At 24.9% G+C, this 22,253-nt stretch overlaps 2 protein-coding genes across 3 annotated transcripts; both read left to right on the plus strand.

The window, feature by feature from the left end:
* The first annotated feature begins 7,060 nt into the window (after positions 1-7,060).
* On the plus strand, positions 7,061-12,789 carry LOC145835894 (baculoviral IAP repeat-containing protein 5-like). 2 transcript variants are annotated; one of them, XM_082943647.1, is made up of 3 exons: positions 7,061-7,874; positions 11,118-11,227; positions 12,520-12,789. In XM_082943647.1, the coding sequence occupies exon 1, from the start codon at positions 7,096-7,098 to the stop codon at positions 7,534-7,536; it is 441 nt and encodes a 146-aa protein (XP_082799773.1). In that variant the 5' UTR covers positions 7,061-7,095; the 3' UTR covers positions 7,537-7,874; positions 11,118-11,227; positions 12,520-12,789. The 2 variants fall into 2 exon arrangements, with proteins under 2 accessions (XP_082799773.1, XP_082799774.1); XM_082943648.1 differs by lacking the exon at positions 11,118-11,227.
* Positions 12,790-15,136: 2,347 nt separating this feature from the next.
* LOC145837179 (uncharacterized) lies at positions 15,137-17,686 on the plus strand. Its single transcript, XM_082944947.1, has 3 exons — positions 15,137-15,228; positions 15,474-15,591; positions 17,440-17,686. Exons 1-3 carry the CDS (start codon positions 15,151-15,153, stop codon positions 17,637-17,639), a joined length of 396 nt encoding a protein of 131 aa, XP_082801073.1. The 5' UTR covers positions 15,137-15,150; the 3' UTR covers positions 17,640-17,686.
* The last annotated feature ends 4,567 nt before the right edge of the window (positions 17,687-22,253 follow it).

Below are 22,253 nucleotides of genomic sequence, written 5' to 3' on the forward strand. Positions count from 1 at the left end.
AAACAAGCTTAAAATATTTGTTCCTAGGACATGGTGCACGAAAAAACCTTTCGGTTACCGAGTTGCACACCACAGATACCTTTTAACGTCTTGTCCAGGACATTTTAAAATATTAATTACATTTTTTGAAGGTAAAAAAGTGATTTAATAGTCAAATTTATTCATAAAGAAAACTATACCTAAGAAATATTAAATTCTTTAAAGAGCTATGTAGTGCGTACTGCTTATCTAATGATCGTGAAGTGTTTTACAAGTCGTGAATTCGGTTGATGTTAACATAATAAGCATTTTTATTTCTTTTAAATTTTAATCTTTGCTGATACTTTGAATAAACGGTATATGTCATACTATGCTTAATACTTTCAAAACTAATAAAAACAAATTATACAGTAATCTTCTTTTATTGTACCAACATATGTTTCTGTATAATAACGAATCAACACACTTTAAATGGGTTCTGTAAAAAATAATTACTGTACTGTGAGAATATAAGCATAGAATAAAGTAGGTGTATACATGTTTTCATTAAAATTAAAATAAAATAATTTCTACAGATTTTTACAGGTTAATAGTTTATAATAAGTAAAATACTTAAAGTTAAATCCGACTGTTATAAAACTATGTAATATTTGTAATTATTAAGTCTAAACTAAATAAAGTAAACTAAAATACACAACAAAACAACAATTCATAGTATAAACAAACCACTAACTTAAATGGAAAGTAATACTGATTCAAATTTATTTTACTTTTTTCAACAATTGCACAAAATACATTCAATAATTGCGTCACGATATATATGAATATTAAGACAGCTATTTAATTTATATTATAAAGTTGGTTAATTTAGTCTTTATGTTTGGAAAAGCTATAAAGCGCTTTAATATGAAAAGTAGTGTGTAATCTAATTTGAATAAAAATGAAACAACAACCATTAATTAGTGAATCAATAAAATATAAGAACAGTAATAACAATAAAAATCACAGGAACTTGGTATAACGTGCGTTTTATATATTAAATGTTTGTATTGAATAAATCTAAAATTATAACAAAATCAAAGTTAGATACAATTAGGAAGCAGATTTAGTTTAAATGTAAAAATTTAAAAGTTAAGAAAACAAAGCACAAAAAAAACAAACTTGTTATAAGCTTACAAAGCACTGGCCAATAATTAATACAGCGACATACATAAAATCACAATGACTTGAATTAAATATATATTGTATATAATAGTTATTAAAATAATTGATTATTGTTTTATAAAGTAGCAGTCGGGTGTTTAAACTAAAGATCCCATACAAGTATTTTATGTATTTAATAATTAAACTGTGTTATATACGAAAGTTAAAATGTAAAACATAAAACAACAAGGTGGTCATATGCTAAGTATAAACCTGCAGTAAAAAGACCTCTAGCTCTATTGGGCGTTGTAGGTAAAAAAGCACGGTTTATCTGTGATTTGAACACAGGCTTCCAATTAAACTTGAAAGTTAACACATAAAGATGTGAAGAATCCTGTTATCATAATTTTTATCAATATGGTTACTACTATTTTCCTTGTTACCACTATTTTTGTTATTACTATTATTATTATTATTATCATTACTATTATTAATATAATAATAATAATTATTAATATTATTAATAGAACATAAATTATTAGGTACAATTGAGTTTGTATTTTTAGTTAGGTTTTTACTGATACTTCTAGTTTAAGGTCTATTATTATTGTTTTTATAATTTAGACTAATGTTATCATTATTGTTTATATTAACCTTGTTGTTTTTACATTTATTATCGTTTCTGTCTAAACTATTATTAATTACATGTGTAATATCTAAGTAGTTGTTATTATCGTTGTTAGTGTTATGTTTATTATTGTTTTTATTAATTTGTCCTATTAACTTATTATATTTAGATAAAATAAAGTTATTATGTGATTGTATTATTGACTTGACTTTGTTCATGCAACTATAAGAAATTTTAAAAGTTTTTCTATATAATATTTTACGGTAATGGTTATTTGGGAAATGTTTATCTATTAATTTTAAAAATTCTTTATCCAAGTTTATGTTGATACTAAAACAGTATGGTGGGTTATACCACAACACACGGCTATTACGAGACTTATTACTTTTCTGCGTTTTAATGTGATTTTCACTAGTGATACTGTTATTGTTAATATCATTTTTATTGTTAGTTTTATTCTTATTATTATTACTGCAATTATTGTAATTATCGTTATTGTTACTGTTATTATTAGTTACAATATTATTAATGTTATTATCATTATTACTATTAGTTTTAAAACTATTATTATTATCGTTATTATCACAATAATAGTTATTAATATTATTATTAATGATGCTGTTATTACTTTTATTACTATCATTACTATGTTTATTATCAATATTACCGTTGAAAATATCATTATTATTGTTATCACTAGTATTATTGTTTAATTTTAGGTATGTTAAGTTACATTTAAAACCACTTTTTTTTAATACATATGGAACTTTTATTTCGTTAAATATTTCTGCACCCTTTTTACTGCAGATTTATACTTAGCATATGATCACCTTGTTGTTTTATGTTTTACATGTTAACTTTTGTATATAACACAGTTTAATTATTAAATTCTTTAAATATTTGTATGGGATCTTTAATTCAAACACCCGACTGCTACTTTATAAAACAACAATCAATTATTTTAATAACTATAATATACAATATATATGTAATTTAAGTCATTGTGATTTTATGTATGTCGCTGTAACTTAATTATCGGCTAGTTCTTTGTAAGCTTATAACAAGTTTTTTTTTTTTGTGCTTTGTTTTCTTAACTTTTAAATTTTTACATTTAAACTAAATCTGTTTCCTAATTGTATCTAACTTTGATTTTGTTATAATTTTAGAATTAATCAATACAAACATTTAATATATAAAACGCACGTTATACCAAGTTCCTGTGATTTTTATTGTTATTACCGTTCTTATATTTTATTGATTTACTAATTAATGGTTGTTGTTTCATTTTTATTCAAATTAGATTACACACTACTTTTCATATTAAAGCGCTTTATAGCTTTTCCAAACATAAAGACTAAATTAACCAACTTTATAATATAAATTAAATAGCTGTCTTAATCTTCATATCTATTGTGACGTAATTATTGGATGCATCTTGAGCAATCGTTGACAAAAGTAAAATAAATTTGAATCAGTATTACTTTCCATTTAAGTTCGTGGTTTGTTTATACTATGAATTGTTGTTTTGTTGTGTATTTTAGTTTACTTTATTTAGTTTAGACTTAATAATTACAAATATTAAATAGTTTTTTAACAGTCAGATTTAACTTTAAGTATTTTACCTATTATTAACTATTAACCTGTAAAAATCTGTAGACATTATTTTATTTTAATTTTAATGAAAACATGTATACACCTACTTTATTCTATGCTTCTATTCTCACAGTATAGTAATTATTTTTTACAGAACCCAGTTGAAGTGTGTTGATTCGTTATTATACAGAAACATATGTTGGTACAATAAAATAAGATTACTGTATAATTTGTTTTTATTTATTTTCCAGTGAAGTTGTTTCACTAGGATCTTTGGTTAACAAACGATTAAATCTATGTTTTGAACAGTTACTTTTAGAACTACTATTAAGAATTTTATCTAAATTGTAATTTTAAAAATATTGAATTTATTAATGTTTATTTTGAAAGATTTTACCAAGTTCTTGTCTTGCTGTATCTTCCAGGCAGCGTTTGGTACTTTGATCTAATAGCATAAAATAATTTACAGCTTTAAAACACTAGTATACTTAAAATACTATTTACTTTGAAATAAGCTAATAGCAAAACTTTTCTAATATTTCTTGAAGTGTTACATATTTGAATTATGGTACTAAGCTCTTCTGTTTCACTACTTATATTTACAAATTTATAAACTATTTTGACTCCTTTTATGTGAAGTGTTTAATATGTTATTGCTTTTTATATGGTTATTTTCAAATAAACATATCCTTTTTATTAGAGTGATCAGATTTACCAATTGTGCTGATTTTGGCTAGTTAAAAATTACAAACCAAGCTAAGATATTTTAAAAGCTTTTGAAAATTTCAGTCTGACCCAGTCAAGTTTTTTATGTAAAAACAGCTAGTTTTTTAAATTAAGACTGTTAATTTTTCAATATAACAGTGTTGCCAAAAAACCTGGAATCCTTGAAAAACCAGGAATTTGACAATTTAGGTTAAAAAAACCTGGATTTTGTGAAATATCTACCTAAAAAAAAAAAAAAAAAACTGAAACAACCTAAAATTTTAACTAAAATAATTAAAAAACCTAGAATTATATACAATTTTTAAATTTTAAGAAGTGAAGTTTTAATTTGAAATGAAAAATGTCCTAGAAAAGTTGTGCAACCCAATAAACAAAAGGTTTTTTGTGCACCACGTCTATATTGAGTGTCTTATTTATTGTTCAATTAATTATATTATAGATCGAATTCTTTTGTCCTTATCAATTTTTTTTTTGAATATTTCAAGTAGCTCTAAAGTATCTTTTCAATGTTGTTATACACAGTTTTCAAGCTTAAAGTTAGCTTTAAATAAAAAAAAGACCTAAAAACGTGTACTTTTATAAACCTGTAAGGAATTCATAAAACTTAGAAGAAATTTCTCAAATAAATTTGGCAACCCTGATATAATAAGCCTCTACTTAACTTTTTTTTATAAACTTAAAGAAAAAGTGTGAACACTCATAAGAATAATTGGACACTTTCAAAATCTCCACCTGCAACTAAAATCCACTTGTGTCCAAAATCCACTCTATCAAAATCCACCCAGTAAAATTGAAGAACCACTTACCGATCAAGGGTAAGGGCTAGGGGTAACAGTGATAGTGAAAATTAAATAAATAATAAATAAGAAAATGCAAAAAAGAAAAAAAAAAAACAAATTGGGTGAATTTTTAACACTGGTAGATTTTAATTGAGTGGATTTTAATAATATACCAAGAATGATCAATGGTTTGGTTTGAAAAAAGACTTTTTTGGTTTTTAAGCTGCAGACCTTTTTATTTAACTACTGTTTTAAGCTAATATTATGATTATAAAGTTTTAAACTGTAATATAAGTTATGATGCGTGGCCTAATGGTGTAAGGTCCTAATGAATCCAGTAGTAAGTTTAAGTTAAAAAAATTGTAAGCACCCTATTTTAAACCCATAAGTGCCAATGTTGACCATACTTAATGACCAGACCAAATTATGTTTAATAAAATATTCATTTAAGTCAATAGAACAGAATTTGTGTACATATTTTAGCAAATAGAGCAAACATTATCAGTTTTAGCTGATTCAGCATTTAATATTAATGTAGTAAGTACAAAATGTATTTGAATATGTATGTAATGTTGTAAAACATATGCAAGTGTAGCATGATGATCAAAAAGTATTGCTCCACAACAAACTAAAGCATAGTTCTGAGTTCATATTTTGCTTTCTTTTATAAAATGTTGTTTTAAATTGCTTATTTTTGGTGAACAGAAAATATAACAGTACAATAAATAATTTACTTTCTATAGGAAAAAATTATTTCATTTTCTTAGCAGACTTTGCTTATGGTAGAACTCATCTTTATATTTTAAGGTCAAAGGTTTTATTACAAGTTAGTTTTGTTTTGTGAAGTTTATCTTAGCAATCAGATTTTTTTATTGCTTAAGAAAAATAAAAAAAACTTATGAAATTTAAACAGTTGAAGTAGGTGAGTTCAATAAGTTGTTTCTAGGTGAGTGTATAAGGCACTAACTAGAAAATGAATAAAAATTCACTAAAAGATTTTTAAAAATCATTTTTAAACAAATTTTTAGAATTTTTTACTGTAAAATCATTATTAATGTTTACATTTTTCTGATGTAATAATTTATATACAAATTGGCCACTAAACCTGGAAAAATTTGGAATTTGACAATTTAGGCTAAAAAAACTTAAAAATTAAGATATTTTGAAAATAACCTCAAAAGACTTGGAATTTTAAACAATTTTTCACATGTAAAGTAGTAAAATATTGACTTGATAAAAAAATTTATCACATAAGTAAAACATTTTTGTCATCGCCTAAAATTTTTTCAAATCAATAAACATTTTAATTAGCTTAACTGTATCTTTTCAATGTTGTTATACTATTTAACACAGTTTTTAAAACAAGGCTGAAGTTTTATAGAAGTTTAATTTCAAGATTCACAACACATTCTCATTTTTTACTTATAGTTATTACCACTTTTTAGTAGTCACATTAGAGCAATGAAACTCCAGAAACTTTTTCCATGTGCGTAGAGCTATAGACTAAACTACAAAAAAATAAGTAAATTATTTACGGTACCTCAAAAACTACCAAAAAAAAATAATGAAAAACAGAAGCTTAAGATATGTTATATTTTGTAAACTCGGATGACTCAGACCTGTTTTTTTATAAAAGTTTTAGAATAGTTTGAAGATCTTTTGAAAATATCATCTAAGTCCTTTTGTTCCAGGTCTTAAATGATATTTAATCATTCCCATTCCAATATTTTGATATTTTATAACCGATTTGTTCAAAAATTTGATTTTATTGATTTTGAAAAGTTATTAAAATTGTTTTGAAATCTATTAATTTTTTTTTAAATCTAAGGTCAATCAGAACAGTTTTTGGTTACTTGAATAGTTTTTTGAATTAAATATTTGCGACCCTGTATAAATAACTAACTTATTTAACGCTCCAAGTTTGTTCTCTGTACCTTAAATAAATTTTACTTTTTATCTAAAAATAGCAAAAAGTAGATAAGATAAAGATCTTCAGCAAAAATCAAATTTTTGAAAGTCTTAAACAGGGTGTCTGTAGTTTTAAAAAGTTAAATTTTTATTTATAGTCCATAGATAAGTAGTAGTTAATTAATGTTAGAATCCCATGCATTAAGAAAAAGTCTGCATTCATAGTTTTTATAGTGTTTGCAAAATTTACTAAAAAAAAAAAATCAATGTGCTTGTATTTTAATAATTTACTTTTTACAGAGATAAAGCTTTAATCAGGAAAACCTTCTAAAAGTAAAAATGGAAAATGCATTTATGAATCCTGAATCTCATTTTGAAATGGCAGAGTTTAAAAATCGCCTTCAAACATTTGAAGGATGGATGTTTAAAGATGATTCAACATGCAGCAAGTATGCAATGGCAAAAGCAGGATTTTATCGTCCAAATCCAGAAGATGAACCAGAATCGACAATGTGTTTTGCATGCTGCAAAGAGCTTGAAGGGTGGGAAGTTGATGATGTTCCTGAAGAAGAACATAAAAAAAGAGCTTCATGTTGTGTTTTTCTGAAATTTAATATGGAAGATGATAAATCTCTGTTTCTTAAAGATTGGATCGAGCTAATGCATTTTGTCAAAAAGTCTTATGTAACCTACATGAAAAACAGAGTAATTTCAGCTCTTGACAACAGAGTGAAGGAATGTGTACAACAAAGAATACCATTAATGTCAAAACTTAAATGACTGAACTTCAATTGTTGTTTTTTATGTATAAGACAGCTTAATTAACAATTTCTAACATTTTTTAAAGCATTTGTATTTAGATGTGTAATACATGTACAAAACTATTTTACATATAAATTTTTAAATTCTTTCAATATTAAGCTTTTTATCTTAGATATAACAAACTACACTTCTGATGTTTAGATAATAGTAAATATATTTTATAAATTCAATAGCAAAGTTCTATGGGTGTTAAAGAAGCTATAGCTGAATTGTGCAAGCTTTTTAAAGCATTAGACACTTCACTTGTAATTACTTCAGAAGATTTTCGTTTAGCTAAAATAAATTCATCTAACTCTGTTAGTTGTTTATTTTATTTTTAGTATTAAGAATTCTAATTTAATCACTTTCATTACTTTTTTTTTAGCTTTTTGTAACAAGCGTTCTAGTTTTTAAACTTTATAAAAGTAAAATTAAAATACAATTAAAATAGAAAAAAAAAGTTTTATATTATTGAGGCCATTGTAGATCAACATTTTTTTTTCATAAGTAATATTAGCCCTAATTTTAATGCTCTTGGATATATAGTCCGTAGCAGGGACGTAGCTTGCTCAAAAAAGTTACAAATCTGCAAACATTAAAACATCTGTAATAATGTGTCCTAGCAGGAACACAGCAATTTAACACTACCTCTAATGTTATTGAATTTAATCTGAAAATATGCAGTTATGTTAATACATCAACAATGGAATGTTGAAGTACGAGTGATAACTGTATACAAGGCAATTTATTTTGCTCCACACACCTTAGGACTCTTTATGTCATGCCACTTGTGTAAACCCAGAAAACATATGTTAAAAATAAGTAAAAAAAAAATCACAATTTAACTCAAAACCATTTATATTGCTTTCAAAATTAAACTTTAACATAGCCAATAGTAACAACTAGTTATGTAAATTTTTGTAATATAAAATTGTATGATTTTGATTTTTGAAGCTACAGCTTTCATTAGAATCAATTTTGCAATGCAGCTTTTTGACAAATTAAAGCTTTAACGCGCTAAATGTTACAATTTGGATGTATTTAATTCGTTTAGTTTTAATGACACTAAAAATGCTAAAGAGTACATATATGTCAAAATTATTTCTCAGGAGTGCATAACTAAATATAAATGAATGCTAAGAAAGCAGAGTCTTTTCAAGCTGAAATAAAAGCATGTGTTAGCTACGTCCCTGGTCCGTAGCAAATTTTCAAAGTGTAAAAATTTATCTCTTCTTTGTTTGTTTAGGACCTTACCTTTAAAATGTACCTTGTATTCTGAAAAAAAATCAATTTACAACAGTTTAAGAATAGTTTAAATAAGCATTTTAACCCAAAAGAAAAACATACTGTTTTACCTTAAAATAAAAGTAATCCTGTAATAAATCTTAACTATACATTTCAAGTTAAGATTAGACTGAGGTGTTTAGAAAAAAATGCATTAAAAAAAATCTTTCATAAGGAATCTATTGGAATTTCTTAGTTTTTGTTCTCTTATAGTTCAATAACTAGAGTTGCTAGCTAAGTTCTTAAAAGTGATTTTGACTTAAAAAAAATGTGTCTTACCCTTTGTCATCATAAGCATTGGCTATATCTAATCAGAGGTGATAATCTTACGTATTCAAGTGCAATAGTTCTTATTGAACTTTAAAAATTAAACAGCTAACAGTATAAAACGATAATTATACCTATTTGGGTAAAATTTATAAACTTGAATGATATAATTTTTTGTAGCTGTTTTAAAGCAGTATAAGTTTTTATATTAAAGTGTTAATTTACCTAAAAAGTTTTATTATTATAAAAATATTATTTTTTAAGTGCTCTTTTAAAATTAAAAAGCTTAGTTAGTTAGAAACTTATGTGATATGTTTAGCCCTTAGTCTTGTATTTTAAATTATTAAATAGGCATTGAGGTTGACAATAAAAAGCCTCAAAAATATAGTAATTTTTTTACCAGCCTGGCTATAAATATTAAATAGTTTATTACTGTAAGTTGTGCAACATTACTTTATGTCATTTTCATTTAAAAACCAATGTATGCGTTTTCTACATGGGCTTTGAATTTTTAGGGAACCGCCTAGTTCCAACCCGCGCATAATTTCCATCCAATCAATTCTGAGAACTGCTTACTGACCAAGGGTAATAGTTAGCAGCAACAGTGATAGTAAAATAATTAAATATAAAAAAATATAATTATGTTGGAATTTTGTGCGGGTGATAATTGTGAGTAAACTGGATTGTAACAAAGTTTCTAGCCATTCAATAAATTTATTTTGTAATTATAAAAACTTTCAGTAGTAAAAGGTTTTTATTAAACCATTTTATTAAAACACTTACTAATTAGTTTAGACAACACAACTATTTATAGCACTATAGGTGTAGGACAGGAATAAGCAGCCGCTGCTCATGAGCATATTAGTTCTTGAAACTTAAACTAGATGTTTTCTGGTCTGGAATTTTTAAATTTTTTACACTATATATTCTTGGGTTTGAAATATAGAGTAGAAAAGCGGTCATTTGTATAATTGACAGGAGATTTTAACTAAGTTGACATTGTAATTACAACTGCGGCCAGCAAAGATTTTTATGTTTAAAATAAAATTGTCCTGATTTTACCAAATGCCTGCCAACCCCTGGTGTAGGGTGTGCTGAGGGCTTTAGAGAAGGATTTATAAAGGATATAAGAGATTTTTGTTGATCCTGTGTGCTTTTGATTTAAAGCAATCATCTTACATTTTTAAATGCAAATACAATATAAATTTTATGAACATAAACTAAAATATTTATAGATTAAGTTAAGTATAGTCTATAAAACTAACAAAAGCTAGACTAACTTTACAAATAAAATAGTTTTTTTTAAGTTCAATTTTCTAAACAAAAAATATAAATTTTTGTTTAAAAGTATGTTTATTTTCACAAATACTTTTAGTTCTATTTGCGTTCTTGTGTTTTTAAAAAGTGAAATACACAATTTCTACACTTTAATTTTTTCTTTAGTTATCTATATAGGACAGCTTTTGAAAAGTTACCACTTGTAATTGTATTAATAATGCTAATTTAACTATTGTAAAAGTTTATTATTTTGATTTATAAGGAAAAGTACATTACACATTAAAAGTAATACGTTTTTAAATACTCTTAAACACTAATGCTTACATGCTAACGAAGTAAAAAGGTATATATATATTATAATTGCTAAGTAAGCACATAATTGTAGTTTCTATATTTTTTTTGTGTCCAAATAACTTAAATATAGGACAGAAAATTAAAGATAATACTTAGGTCTTATGAAATTATTTTTTAAAATATGAATAAAAGCAAAGTCTAAATTCAAAACATATACTTGTAGTTTTTATTAGTTATAAGAAAAATAGTATATGTTTGTTATAAATAATTTTAAGAATTTAATTAAAAAGGTACATACTCCTGTTTTGTATAAAACGTTTTACATAAGTTCTTTTACTTATGTGCGAAGTTCTAAATTTTAGTATTGTTTAGTTTTAAATTTAATTTTCATAAAAATATATCCTGGTTTCTGTAAAAAATTACTTATTGTTTTTCAGCTAGAAAGAATGAAAGATGTTCTCAAAGTAATCCTTTTAAAAACAAATTTTTTGCATAATAAAAACACTCAAGGAATGAAAGACTTAAAAACTGCTGTAAACAGTACTAAGTTAGTTCTTACCTTCATTAAAAATTAGTAAATTGTTGAGAACTTGTCTAAAATTAAAGGAGTTAGAGCTATATTACATAAAAATAAAAACCTAAACTAAATTGCCAATTTGGTCTTAGTAAAGGATATAGAATCAAACTTAATGTTTTTAAGGCCATAGGGGGCCCTACACATTTTTTTACAAAAATTAACTTTGGCTTTTATATGAAAGCTTTAAATACAAACTGCAAGCCAGTTTTTACAGAATTCATAAACATAATTTAATTTTTGTGATATTTCATTTTTTGTAAAATGTTTCCAATACAAACGTATGGACCACAAATTTTTTCGGGTAAATTTTCTTAGAAATTTAAAAACTTATTAAAAATTTATTTTCTCCTGCATTTTTCAAGCAATCTTATTCAAATTTTCAGGACATGTTCTTCTATTATAAGATAAAACGTTTCTTATGAATTTTAATAATTTAAAAATAATAAAAATTTAATGAAAAAATTAAAAGAAAAAGTCCTTTTTTCCGGAAAAAAAAAAGTATTTTTAATGTAAATTTTTTAAAATCCAAAGTAACGTATTTTTGTTAACGTATAAAGATTGGACTGCACGTTTGAAAAAGATTGCTTGAAACATGCAGGAGGAGATAGATTTTTAATGAAATAGTCCTTTTTTTTTGCTGTTTTAGCGTTCCCTTCCCATAGGGAACTTATTATGCAGCCTGACTTTGACCTGTCATATCACAAAAAATAATTCGAATATTTTAAAATGGTAAAAAACACTTGAAGCTTAATAAAAACTCTATAAAATAAGATCAACTTGTTATATAACATGGTTAACCTCCCTAATAATTCCTTCTGTCCTAATTAGTATTTTCTTAATTTTCAATGTTATTTATAATATTTTGATTGGTATTTTAAAGTTTACGAACATTTTCATTTTATGTTTTATCAGTTTGTGATTATTTATTTTTTTTAAAGGGAGTAGATTAAATTTTGGAAGCATTTGTTGATAGTTTGAATGCATATAACAAAAATTAAAAATAACTGTTCAATTTGCTATAAAAAATATGTTAAACTACCTAAATTTATATTGTAAAAAAATATGCATATTTTATTTTAAAACGAAAGTAAAACAAGTTCTTAATACTTGATTTGTCAGCATGTTATTAAAAGTAGTAAGAATAAACATTATAAAAATGTATTGTTTATAATTGTTTTATTTTTTTAGGGAACTTAAGTTAGTTTTTGTTTATTGAAATGAAACCTATTTATATAAAACAGTTAAACAATTTTTTTTTGCAGATATCCTCGTGTTGACCAGCTTTTCTTGGAGTCTGAAATTATTTCAAACCGTGAACTGCTTTTTTGTGTTGCATACCTCCTTAGTACCTTTCAACTGTGGCGGCAAACTATTCTAAGATATTGTTTTGAACCAACAGACTCTTTTGAAGTTTTGCTTGATTCTCATAAAAACGAAGCAAGAGAAACTTCATTACCAAAATCAGAGTCCGTTATTTGTCAAAAAAAAGAGGATCGAGTCATTCAAATTTGTAACAAAATAAAAAAACTTGAATTGATGCATAACCGACTGTTAGCTACAAAAACTGAAAGATGTTCTCTTGACTTAAAGGTTTTTGAAAAGTATTGCTTAAGTACTTTGAATTAAGTAACCTATTTAGGCTTGTAAGTAAAATAAAACTTGAATGTAGTCTTTTTTTTAAACACATTGGTAATGATAAACATTCCATATCATTAATATTTTTTAATTTAAATGAGTTTAAGTTGTGTTTATAGTATTATACTTCACTGTCAGTCAATACTTTGTTGTTTTGTAATATATTAAGTACCTTATATGGTGGAATAGCTGAAAAGTGAGTATATTAATATTATCCTGGAAAAATGTCAGTTTATATAGTTTTTTAAGGTATTTCTATTAATTAGATTTATGCAAATTGTATATTTTATTCGCGACCGGTTTCGGTGGCAAGAGATTGCGACCTTTTCAAGCAAAAATAAAATATGAAACTGCATATAACAATGTTTTTCTATTAAAAAATACCAATTTTTATATATTTGTTATAAGGTATCGTTTGTAATCTGCACTTAGTTGTTATCTTTAGGTTAAGTTTATTATTATTTTTGTTTTAATATAAATGTTCCAAGTTATATTAATGTATAAAAATAGAAAACATAGTTTTCATTAGTTATTTAAGTTAGCATATTTTTTTGTTATATTAATTATTTTAAAGTCAATGTCTTTATTTTTGATGTTTTTTTTTTTGCTTAAAGATACTAATTTGAAAGGGCTGATTTGCAACACTTCTGGACAGTTTTGTATTTTACCTTAGAATCATGAAAACTAAGAAAAATTTAAAAATAACAAGTAGTAGGCATTGAAATAATTTTTTGATGTATTTTAGCTACTAATGTACGTATTTTTATGGGCTTTAAAAATTTAAAATACTGAAAATGAGCAGTGAAACGCCGTTAGTTGAAATAAAGTTTTAGCACAAGAACATCTGTGGTAATACTGAAAATGTCAATGCAGGTATAAAGTTTATTAAGTTTATAAAGCCATGTAGGTTTAGAATAATAGTTAACTTCCATTTATGATAATAGTTTTTAACAGGGTTGCTACTTTACCTGGAATCCTGGAAAAACCTGGAATTTGGGAAATTTAAAAAAAAATCTGGAAAAACCAGGAATTTTAACAATTTTTACAAGTTCAGCAGTAAAATTTCGATTTAACTAAAAAAATATATCATATAAATATAAAAAAAATTTCATCATCAAATTTTTTTTTATTAGAAAACATATTTAAAGTAGCTTTACAGTATCTTTTCAATGTTTTTATACTATTTAACACATTTTCTTACCTTAAATTTAACTTTAAACTAAAAATAGACCTAAAATCAGTACTTTTAAAAACCTGGAAGAAATTTGGAAAACCTGGAAAAAGTTTTGAAAAAACGAGTGGCAACCTGTTTTAATTAAATTAGACTTTCAAATAGTCAATATTTTTTAATTAAAAAAATTTGTTTGTATTTTTAGTAGCGGCAATAATCGAAAAAAAAAAAGTTTTTCAGAAAAATATAATTTAAATTACAGATAAACAGTAAAATTTTTGAAAGTTGCAAAAGATTTGATGTATGTACTTCATCTGAATTTAACTGTTCACATTTACTTCTACTATCTAAACATACTGATTTGATTCAGAAGGTAAGTGATATTTTTATATTTTGTACAGTTATCAATAAGAAACCTTCATTTTTCAAAATTGCTGTTAGTTTCATAAAAAAATTCTTCTTATTTTATTAGAAGCAGTTGCAATAGTCGTAGTAAGTATTGAATTTTTATTATTTTCATGTAAGCAATACTCTAGTCAAAAGTTTTTTATCAGGTTTTAAAAAGAATAAAAAGAAAAATTCAAGTTTTGAAATCCTATGTTAAATGGAAGGAAAATGAAAACCATTTTTGGGATTGGGTTGTAAGTTAATTACTTCATGAAAGTAAATTATTTTAAAGTCTTACTAGAGCATTAGTGAAAAATCAGGTAAAATTAAGTGGCCCAAAAGTTTTAGGCAGTATTTTCTTATTTTTTAATATAAAAAAAAGAATATTTTAATGACTTGTTTTATTTGTTTTTGATAAAAATGCCAAAAAAATGATATGAGTTGGATGTTTTAATGATTTTAGAGCAGTGTTATTTCAACTTTTTTAAATTCAAGTACTTTATTAACTTCAAAAATTTTATTTATTAAAAGTAGTTTATTTAGGTATATTCTTTAAAGCAATATTTATTTAAAAAAATTAAATGTTTGTTTTTAGACTTGTTCGCTTAAAGAACAGCAAAATTATGACATTTCAAACGTTTCTTGTGATGAATGCTTGCGTCTCACTCAGATCAATTCATCTCAAGTACTATTAAAAACAATGCACGAAAACTTCAAGCAACTTGTAAGTGACTTGAAAGAATCACAGGAAGTATTTCAAGAAACTCTTATTAGTAAAGTATGTTTAGGTATTATTGTTAAAACCTTTTTTTAGTTATTTTAAAGAACTTTTGTTTTTAAGTTATTTCTAACTTCATTCTTAATTTGTCTTTTGTAATAATCAACGGCTGAATAGTACCAAGTTAAACTTTAAACCTAGTAATAATTGGTGAACCTAGTAATAAAATAGGAAAGGTCTTAATAGCTAATTAGTTGAATACCAGTAATATGTTATTTTAAATGTTTAACGTTTTGTCATATTAGGGTAAGTCATTGGGAATGGATGAAAAACAAAAAATTGAATTAGAAATAAATAAACTTTTTTCTTCAATTAGTTGTACGAAGAGTGAGCCTACTATCACTGTATTAGATTCTAAAATAGGTTTGTTGTAACTTTTGTATGAAGTTTTAATTTCACATAGTATTGTAGATTATTCTATAATGTTTTATCACCTTTTTAGTTTGTCAACAAACTGAAAATCGTAATTATTACTTTATGTATATTTAAAGTTTCATTTAATGAAATCTTTCTAATGCTAATTAAATATTTTTCTTTAACAAAACTTTTAAAGTAAAAATTTTCCTTATTTATTCTATTGGTTTTATTTTTAGAAATAAATAGTTTTGAATAAAGGTATACAATTAAAATGAAACAAAAATTAAACAGTTAGAGTAGTGATTAGAAAATTTTATGAAAAACTGTCCATTGCATTATCTTAAGTACAAAAATTCGATGTACTTCAGATTATTTTTTTTAATATGAACATTTATTATCTCCTAGGATTTCTATGCTAGCGCCTAAAATTGTTTGAAAATGTATGTTAGTTGCTTAATTCAAAAAAATTGTTTAGTAGAAATTTATTAAATAATTAGTAAAACATTAAAATCAAAAAAATATTTTTTTGACATTTTTTGTTGTTAGTTTTTAATTGATTGACTCCAAAAAATTAAGAACAATTGCTTTTAGACTGTGGGAGATTTTCATAAGATAGTTTTTTTTCTCCGATTTGTTTTTACGTACTATAACTATGATCTTTGCAACTTAAATCTGTTATATCTTAAAAGTTACTTGTAATTTTAAAGACTGCTAAGAGCAACCGGTAGCTAGCATAAAAGTTGGTAAAATAAACCTTACCGCTAATTGCTTTAAGTTACATCAATTAAATTTGAATACGCATAATAAAATCTAAGTTTATTAAATAACTGCAAATGTACTTTTCAAAAGTTTAAATGCGTTTTTTGTCTTAATCATGTAAAACTTTAGAACAATCAAATCAAAAATAAAATTATGATTTATTAGAGGAGTATGATTACGGTAAAAGAACGAGCGAAATAATAAATAAAAAATATATACATCCAAGTTAAAAACTACTTATTAAAAATGTACTAAGTTTAAGTCTTTCAAATATTTTATTCTACTAGAGGGTCCATCTAATTTTTTTTAAGTTGATGCTATGCTTACTACTAATACTTTTTTAAAAGAAAACAGAATCGAGTTTATTTTGAGATACAAGTGATCGTGTATAGCAAACTTGTAAGGTTTAACTTAAAAGTTTAAAACAAAAAAAAAGTGGAAAGAGGATAACATACAAAATTCTTTCTTCTTCTATAAAATTTAAGGATCGTTTTGAGTTAAAAAAAAATTTAAACAGATTTTTAAATCATTAGAATTAGGAAATTTTTCCAACTTTGAGAATTTTATTTTTTAGAGTTTCAAAACTCTTTAATTTTAAAACTTCCAAATAAATATTTCGTACAAACTAAATATATTTAGGAATGATAATAACAAATTAAACAGTATTCTTTCTTTATTACACTAACACATGTTTCTGTGTGTTAACGGATCTAAGAACTTCGAGAAAATACTCATGAATATATTTTTAGCTAGTTTATAAATTTTGAGTAGATTGACGATAAAAATCTTGCAATTGATACTCTCTAACAATTTATTTTACAAAACTAGTACATTTCAAAAGTAAAATTGTTTTTAAGATTGTATAGGAAAAACTGACAATTTTCAATTTAGCTTTTATCTTAGAACTTATGTTAATTTGTTGTAAATCGATTTTGAAGCCTTTACTGCACTGACTCTTGTAAAGTGTTCTGTGATTCAATTAAACAAGTACTTAATTTTTTTATGTGTTTTTGATTTGCACGGATATGAAAAATGACTTTGAAAACTTTTAGTTCATAGCTTGACTTTAAAAGTAAGCTGAAATAAATATTTTAGGCCAATCGACTTCAAACCAAAAGCCTTCAATTGAAAGCTGTGATTATAATCAAATTATGAGTTCAGTACTTGACGATCTTACCTACCAAAATCAACAAAACCGCCTGAACAATCTTAATAAATTACAAAAAATATTTGAAGCTAGTAATTTATCTACTTTTTCTAAACTAATTTCTTTTAAAAATGTCCTAAACAATTGATTTCAAAAAATTTTTTGTTAAATATTTTTTATACCAAAAAATTAAGTTTTTTTTCGTCCTTAATTTAGAATAAAGAATTTTGTGCAATTACTTTTAAACTGTGGTACTATTCGAGTGCAAAAAAAAAGCTTGCTCAAATAATATATTTAAAAGTTTACGTTTTTCCTATAGATCTAAATTAGTACTGGTTATTTAATTTGAAAACCAAGCAGTATAATATTTTTTGAAAAATTATTAGAACTTGAGAACAATATATTTCTAGTTTTCTTTTCATTCTGTTTCTACTAAAAATTACATTATTTAGACAATTGTTTGAAAAAAAAGTGAACTTTTTAGATAAGTGTTTATAGTTTTATTTTACTTACAATTTAGATGAAATCTATAAGATTATATTTCAATTAGTATTTCCCTAGATTCTGACCTTCTGTCCAGTACTGTTGCTGAAATTTCGGCCTGCAACTTATTTTATAAGCTTACTTTTGTAAAATAACGAAAGTTAAACTATTTTCTATAAAACTTTACAAAAATTCTGTTAGTTTGGTTGAAAATAAACACTGACATATGCTTAGTTTAAATTTAATTTTAAACTTTGCTTTTACAGATTAATTTAACTTTTTAGCACAACCTGATAAATTTCAAAGGTCCCGATTAGCTTATTACTATAAATGTGACCTGTGAAAGATTTTTCCTAGTGTATCTGACTCATATATAGCCCACTTAACTCTTGAAAATTATCTATATACTTTTGACATATGAAAAAGTTTTTGTTTTCATAAAACAACTGGAATTACCTGTTATTCTGCATTTTAGGCATGAAAAACCTGAAAATTTAAACAATTTTAGATAAAAAATAATAAAACTCGGATTAAATATAAAAATATTAATAAAGTTAGGGGTGACATAAAGCCATGTTTTGGAACTTACACTAAATATTCTAGAATTGTTGATGAAGAGCAAAAAAAAAGTGTATAGGGTAGTATTGGAGGGGGCCATTGCTTTTTTAATTTCATCAAATTAGGCCTTGTGAAAAAAAGTTAAGGATTTAAATATAGTATATTAGTTTTCACATTTACAACTGTATAAATAAAGGCTACATGACACTCAACATTCTTTGAAGCCATGTCTTAAAAAGTAAATTCAAAAATTTTTTTTTGAAGGTCGAATTATTTAAATTATGATGGTAAACAAAAAAAAAAGTCAAAAGAAAAAAAAAAGTTCTAAATAATGCCGTATTGAGTATGTTCTAAAAATTTTTTAGACATAAATCTAAAAAAAACAATTTTGAAAACAAAAATTAACATTGGCTCTTAATTAAAGCTTAGAGTGTATACTATAAAAGAGTTTTTATGGGTAGCTGTCTAAATTGCACGAGCGTACAAAATGCACGAGGGGACTAAGGGTTGGACTAGGATACTTTTCCACAAAGATAATTTTGCACGAGGGGATAAAATTGCACGAAGGGTCACTTTTTCACGGGTTATTTTTTTTTCTTAAATCTCTTCATTAATAATATATATTTTTTTCTTATTTAATTTTTTTTTTACTATCACTCTTACCCCTTACCCCCTCGGTCGGTAACTTTATTTTTTAAAATATATTTTGTTGATTATATTTTAAATATTATTATCACTGTTACTGCTAACCCTCGGTCAGTAAATTTTCTTTTTTTATTAAATAATTATAAAGTTGTTTCTGTTTATTTCTTTTTCTGTAGTTTTTTACTTTCGTGCAAAATTGACCCTCGGTACAAAAACTTCTTCGTGCAATTTTCTTCCCTCCTACATTTTTGTGCCCTCATGCAAATTTGGCTTCGTGCAACTATATGCACTCGTGCAATTTAGTAAGCTCGTGCAATTTTGTCTTCCTGCAATTTAGACCCGTTCCCAGTTTTTATAAAACTAAAAAATTTAAACTAACTTTTAGATAAAAGAAGTTTAAAAAAATATTCCGGTACAACTGTATAATCAAAAGTTGTTAAAAACGATTTTCACAGAGTATTGAATATTTACATACATCTTTCCCTTATATTAAAAGCATTTTAATTACAGTTTTCAGATAGTGTCCTTTTAAATATTACAAATAACTTGTAGGAAAAGGATTTATAAAAAGACTTTAATATAAATTTATGACAAAAAAAACAATTTAATTTTTTATAAATTTACTCAGAAACAATTGCTCAAAAACTGAAGGAGGAGAAAGATTTTAAGTGAAAAAGTCTATTTTTGCCCTTTCAGTATGCACCTCCCCTTAAAAAACCTCTTGAAGGCTCTAACTTTGATCGCTTATATCTCAAAAATTACTTCGAATCTTAACAATCGGTTAAAGAGTAATAAGTAGCTTATCTAATTATGTAAATAATAAGACTGAACTTGAAATAAAGTGTTTTACTCCCTATGCCCTTAACTAGTTCAATCATTCAGTAAAAACTTAAAATTAGTTTTTATAAAACTATCGCTCAAAACTAACTTAGTTTACAAACTACTCAAAAAGTATTTAGCCCAGCAAAAGTAAACGACTTATTGTTAGTTTCAAAAAGTTTTTTAGTTATAAAAATAAGTCTGAAGTATACTCATATAAATTAAAAAAAAGGTTATTAGCATTCGAAAAATTTATTATATAAAATTGCAGTAATTTAAAAAACAGTAAAACAATAAAGATAATGAAATTGTTTCTTGAGTTTCTATTTTTTTGTTCTTTAGTATTTCATTGAGTTTAAATTCAACTCTTACAAAACCTGTCATTTGTAAAATTTAATATAATCATGATAATTACAGAGCCTTACTTAATTAATCTTAAATGTTATTTAAGTTGCTTATATTTTTTTACTCTAGCAAAACTTCCTTGATTTAAAACTAATTGTTAACTAAAGAGTAAATTTAGTTTATTATGTCCTTTTTAAGGGTTATTATTTTTAAGTAAGATGTAAATTTTTTTGGATTTAAGCTTTAAAACATAAACTTTTTAAACCAAAACAAATATTCCCTACAAGTAATAAAAAATTTAAAGCTGGATCATTAAATCACTATGTATATTAAACCATTTTTGCAACAACTAGTAAGAAATAGAAAAAATAACTAGTAACCGCACCAAGTTTATGTTAAAAACTATATCCACTTACATAAGTTTCAATAACTAGACTATGTAAACTATATAAAAGGTTTAAATATTATAATATGAAAGTTAGGCTACTAAGTTCTGCATTAATAGATTAATTTTATTTTCTAGAACATAAAGTAAAACTTAATTATGTTAAAACTAATAATAATTTTTTAATTAAGACAAAAATAAACTAAATCACGAATATAATTTATTTATGAAAGTGTAATATTAAAATTTTATTACTTACATCACTAACTTAATTAAACTATTCAGTTTTAGATACTCTTCCAAAACTATTACACTTTAAGACCATTTATGTGAGAGTAGGTTTCCAAAATACTTACAAAAGTAAATTGAAGTCAGAGAAGTATAAATTTTGATGTTAGCTTTAAACTAAATAAAATTTTAAATCTTGAAATTAGTAATTATTAGTACATGTTATATTATATATCATCACTGAACATAAACTAAAAAAATGGTATTTAGAGTCCCTTACAGGTACTAAAACCAATTTTAAATAAAAAATTGTAAACATGAAAATCTTTATAACAAAGTTATTGATAAGTATTTAGTAATACATTTTAGATCAAGTAGAAAAAAATTATCAGGTGTAAAATATTTTTAGTATCTATATATAACATAAAAACTTAAATTCTACTATAAGATTAAACTTACAAAAAACTTCATTTGAATTATTAGTTTAAAATAATACAAAATAAACTAACTTAAAACGTTCGAACTCGATCTTAAGTTTTTAAGTTGAGCTTTTGATTTAGTACAACTATGATCTAGTGTCCGCTCTAAAGGTTGACTGACAATTTCTAAACAGTTGAAATTAGTTTTAGCACTATCTTTGATCTTTTGTTCGTTTTGAGATTTTTTCGTCAACCTACTTGACCTTCTTATTGAATGTTTTGACTCACAGCTCACGACAGTAACATCCCCGTTTTTGCTAGACTTGATCTTTTTTGTAGCAACGCGACGCTTTTTGTAAGGAATTTTACCATCTTCTGTTCTACCTTTTTCAATTTGCAAACTCTTATCATCAAGTTTTCTTTTCTTAGCTAACTTTTCTTTGCTTCTCTGAGTCGGAGGATTGAAAATATCATCTAAATTGATGACAATTTTACCAGTACTTCCAGTTTTCTTCATATCGCAGACTTTCGACGTAACTTTGTCTAACTTTTTGAACCTTAAAATAAGCTTTTTACAACCTAAATTAGAACAAGTTTCTTTGCGACCAACTTTTTTTTTCGTACCTGCAGAGGCAAACGCTTCCTTTGCAATTCTCGCAAGTACTTGGTTCGCTACTCTTGTGGTGTTGAAGAGTAATCAAACATTTTTTTTCTCTGAAACAAAAAGTATAGGTATACAGTAGACTACCGCTTAAGTACGCAAATTGAACCCGACCAACAAGTGCGTACTTAGCACGGGTAGTGCGTACTTTTTGAGACATACAATAATATGAAATTTAGTTGTTTGTTTTCTTTCTTACAATTAGCCACATATTTTGTT

This window comes from Thalia democratica, chromosome 5 (assembly GCF_965202585.1).
Source record: "Thalia democratica chromosome 5, ktThaDemo2.hap1.1, whole genome shotgun sequence".
In the NCBI taxonomy this organism is placed as follows: Eukaryota; Metazoa; Chordata; class Thaliacea; order Salpida; family Salpidae; genus Thalia; species Thalia democratica.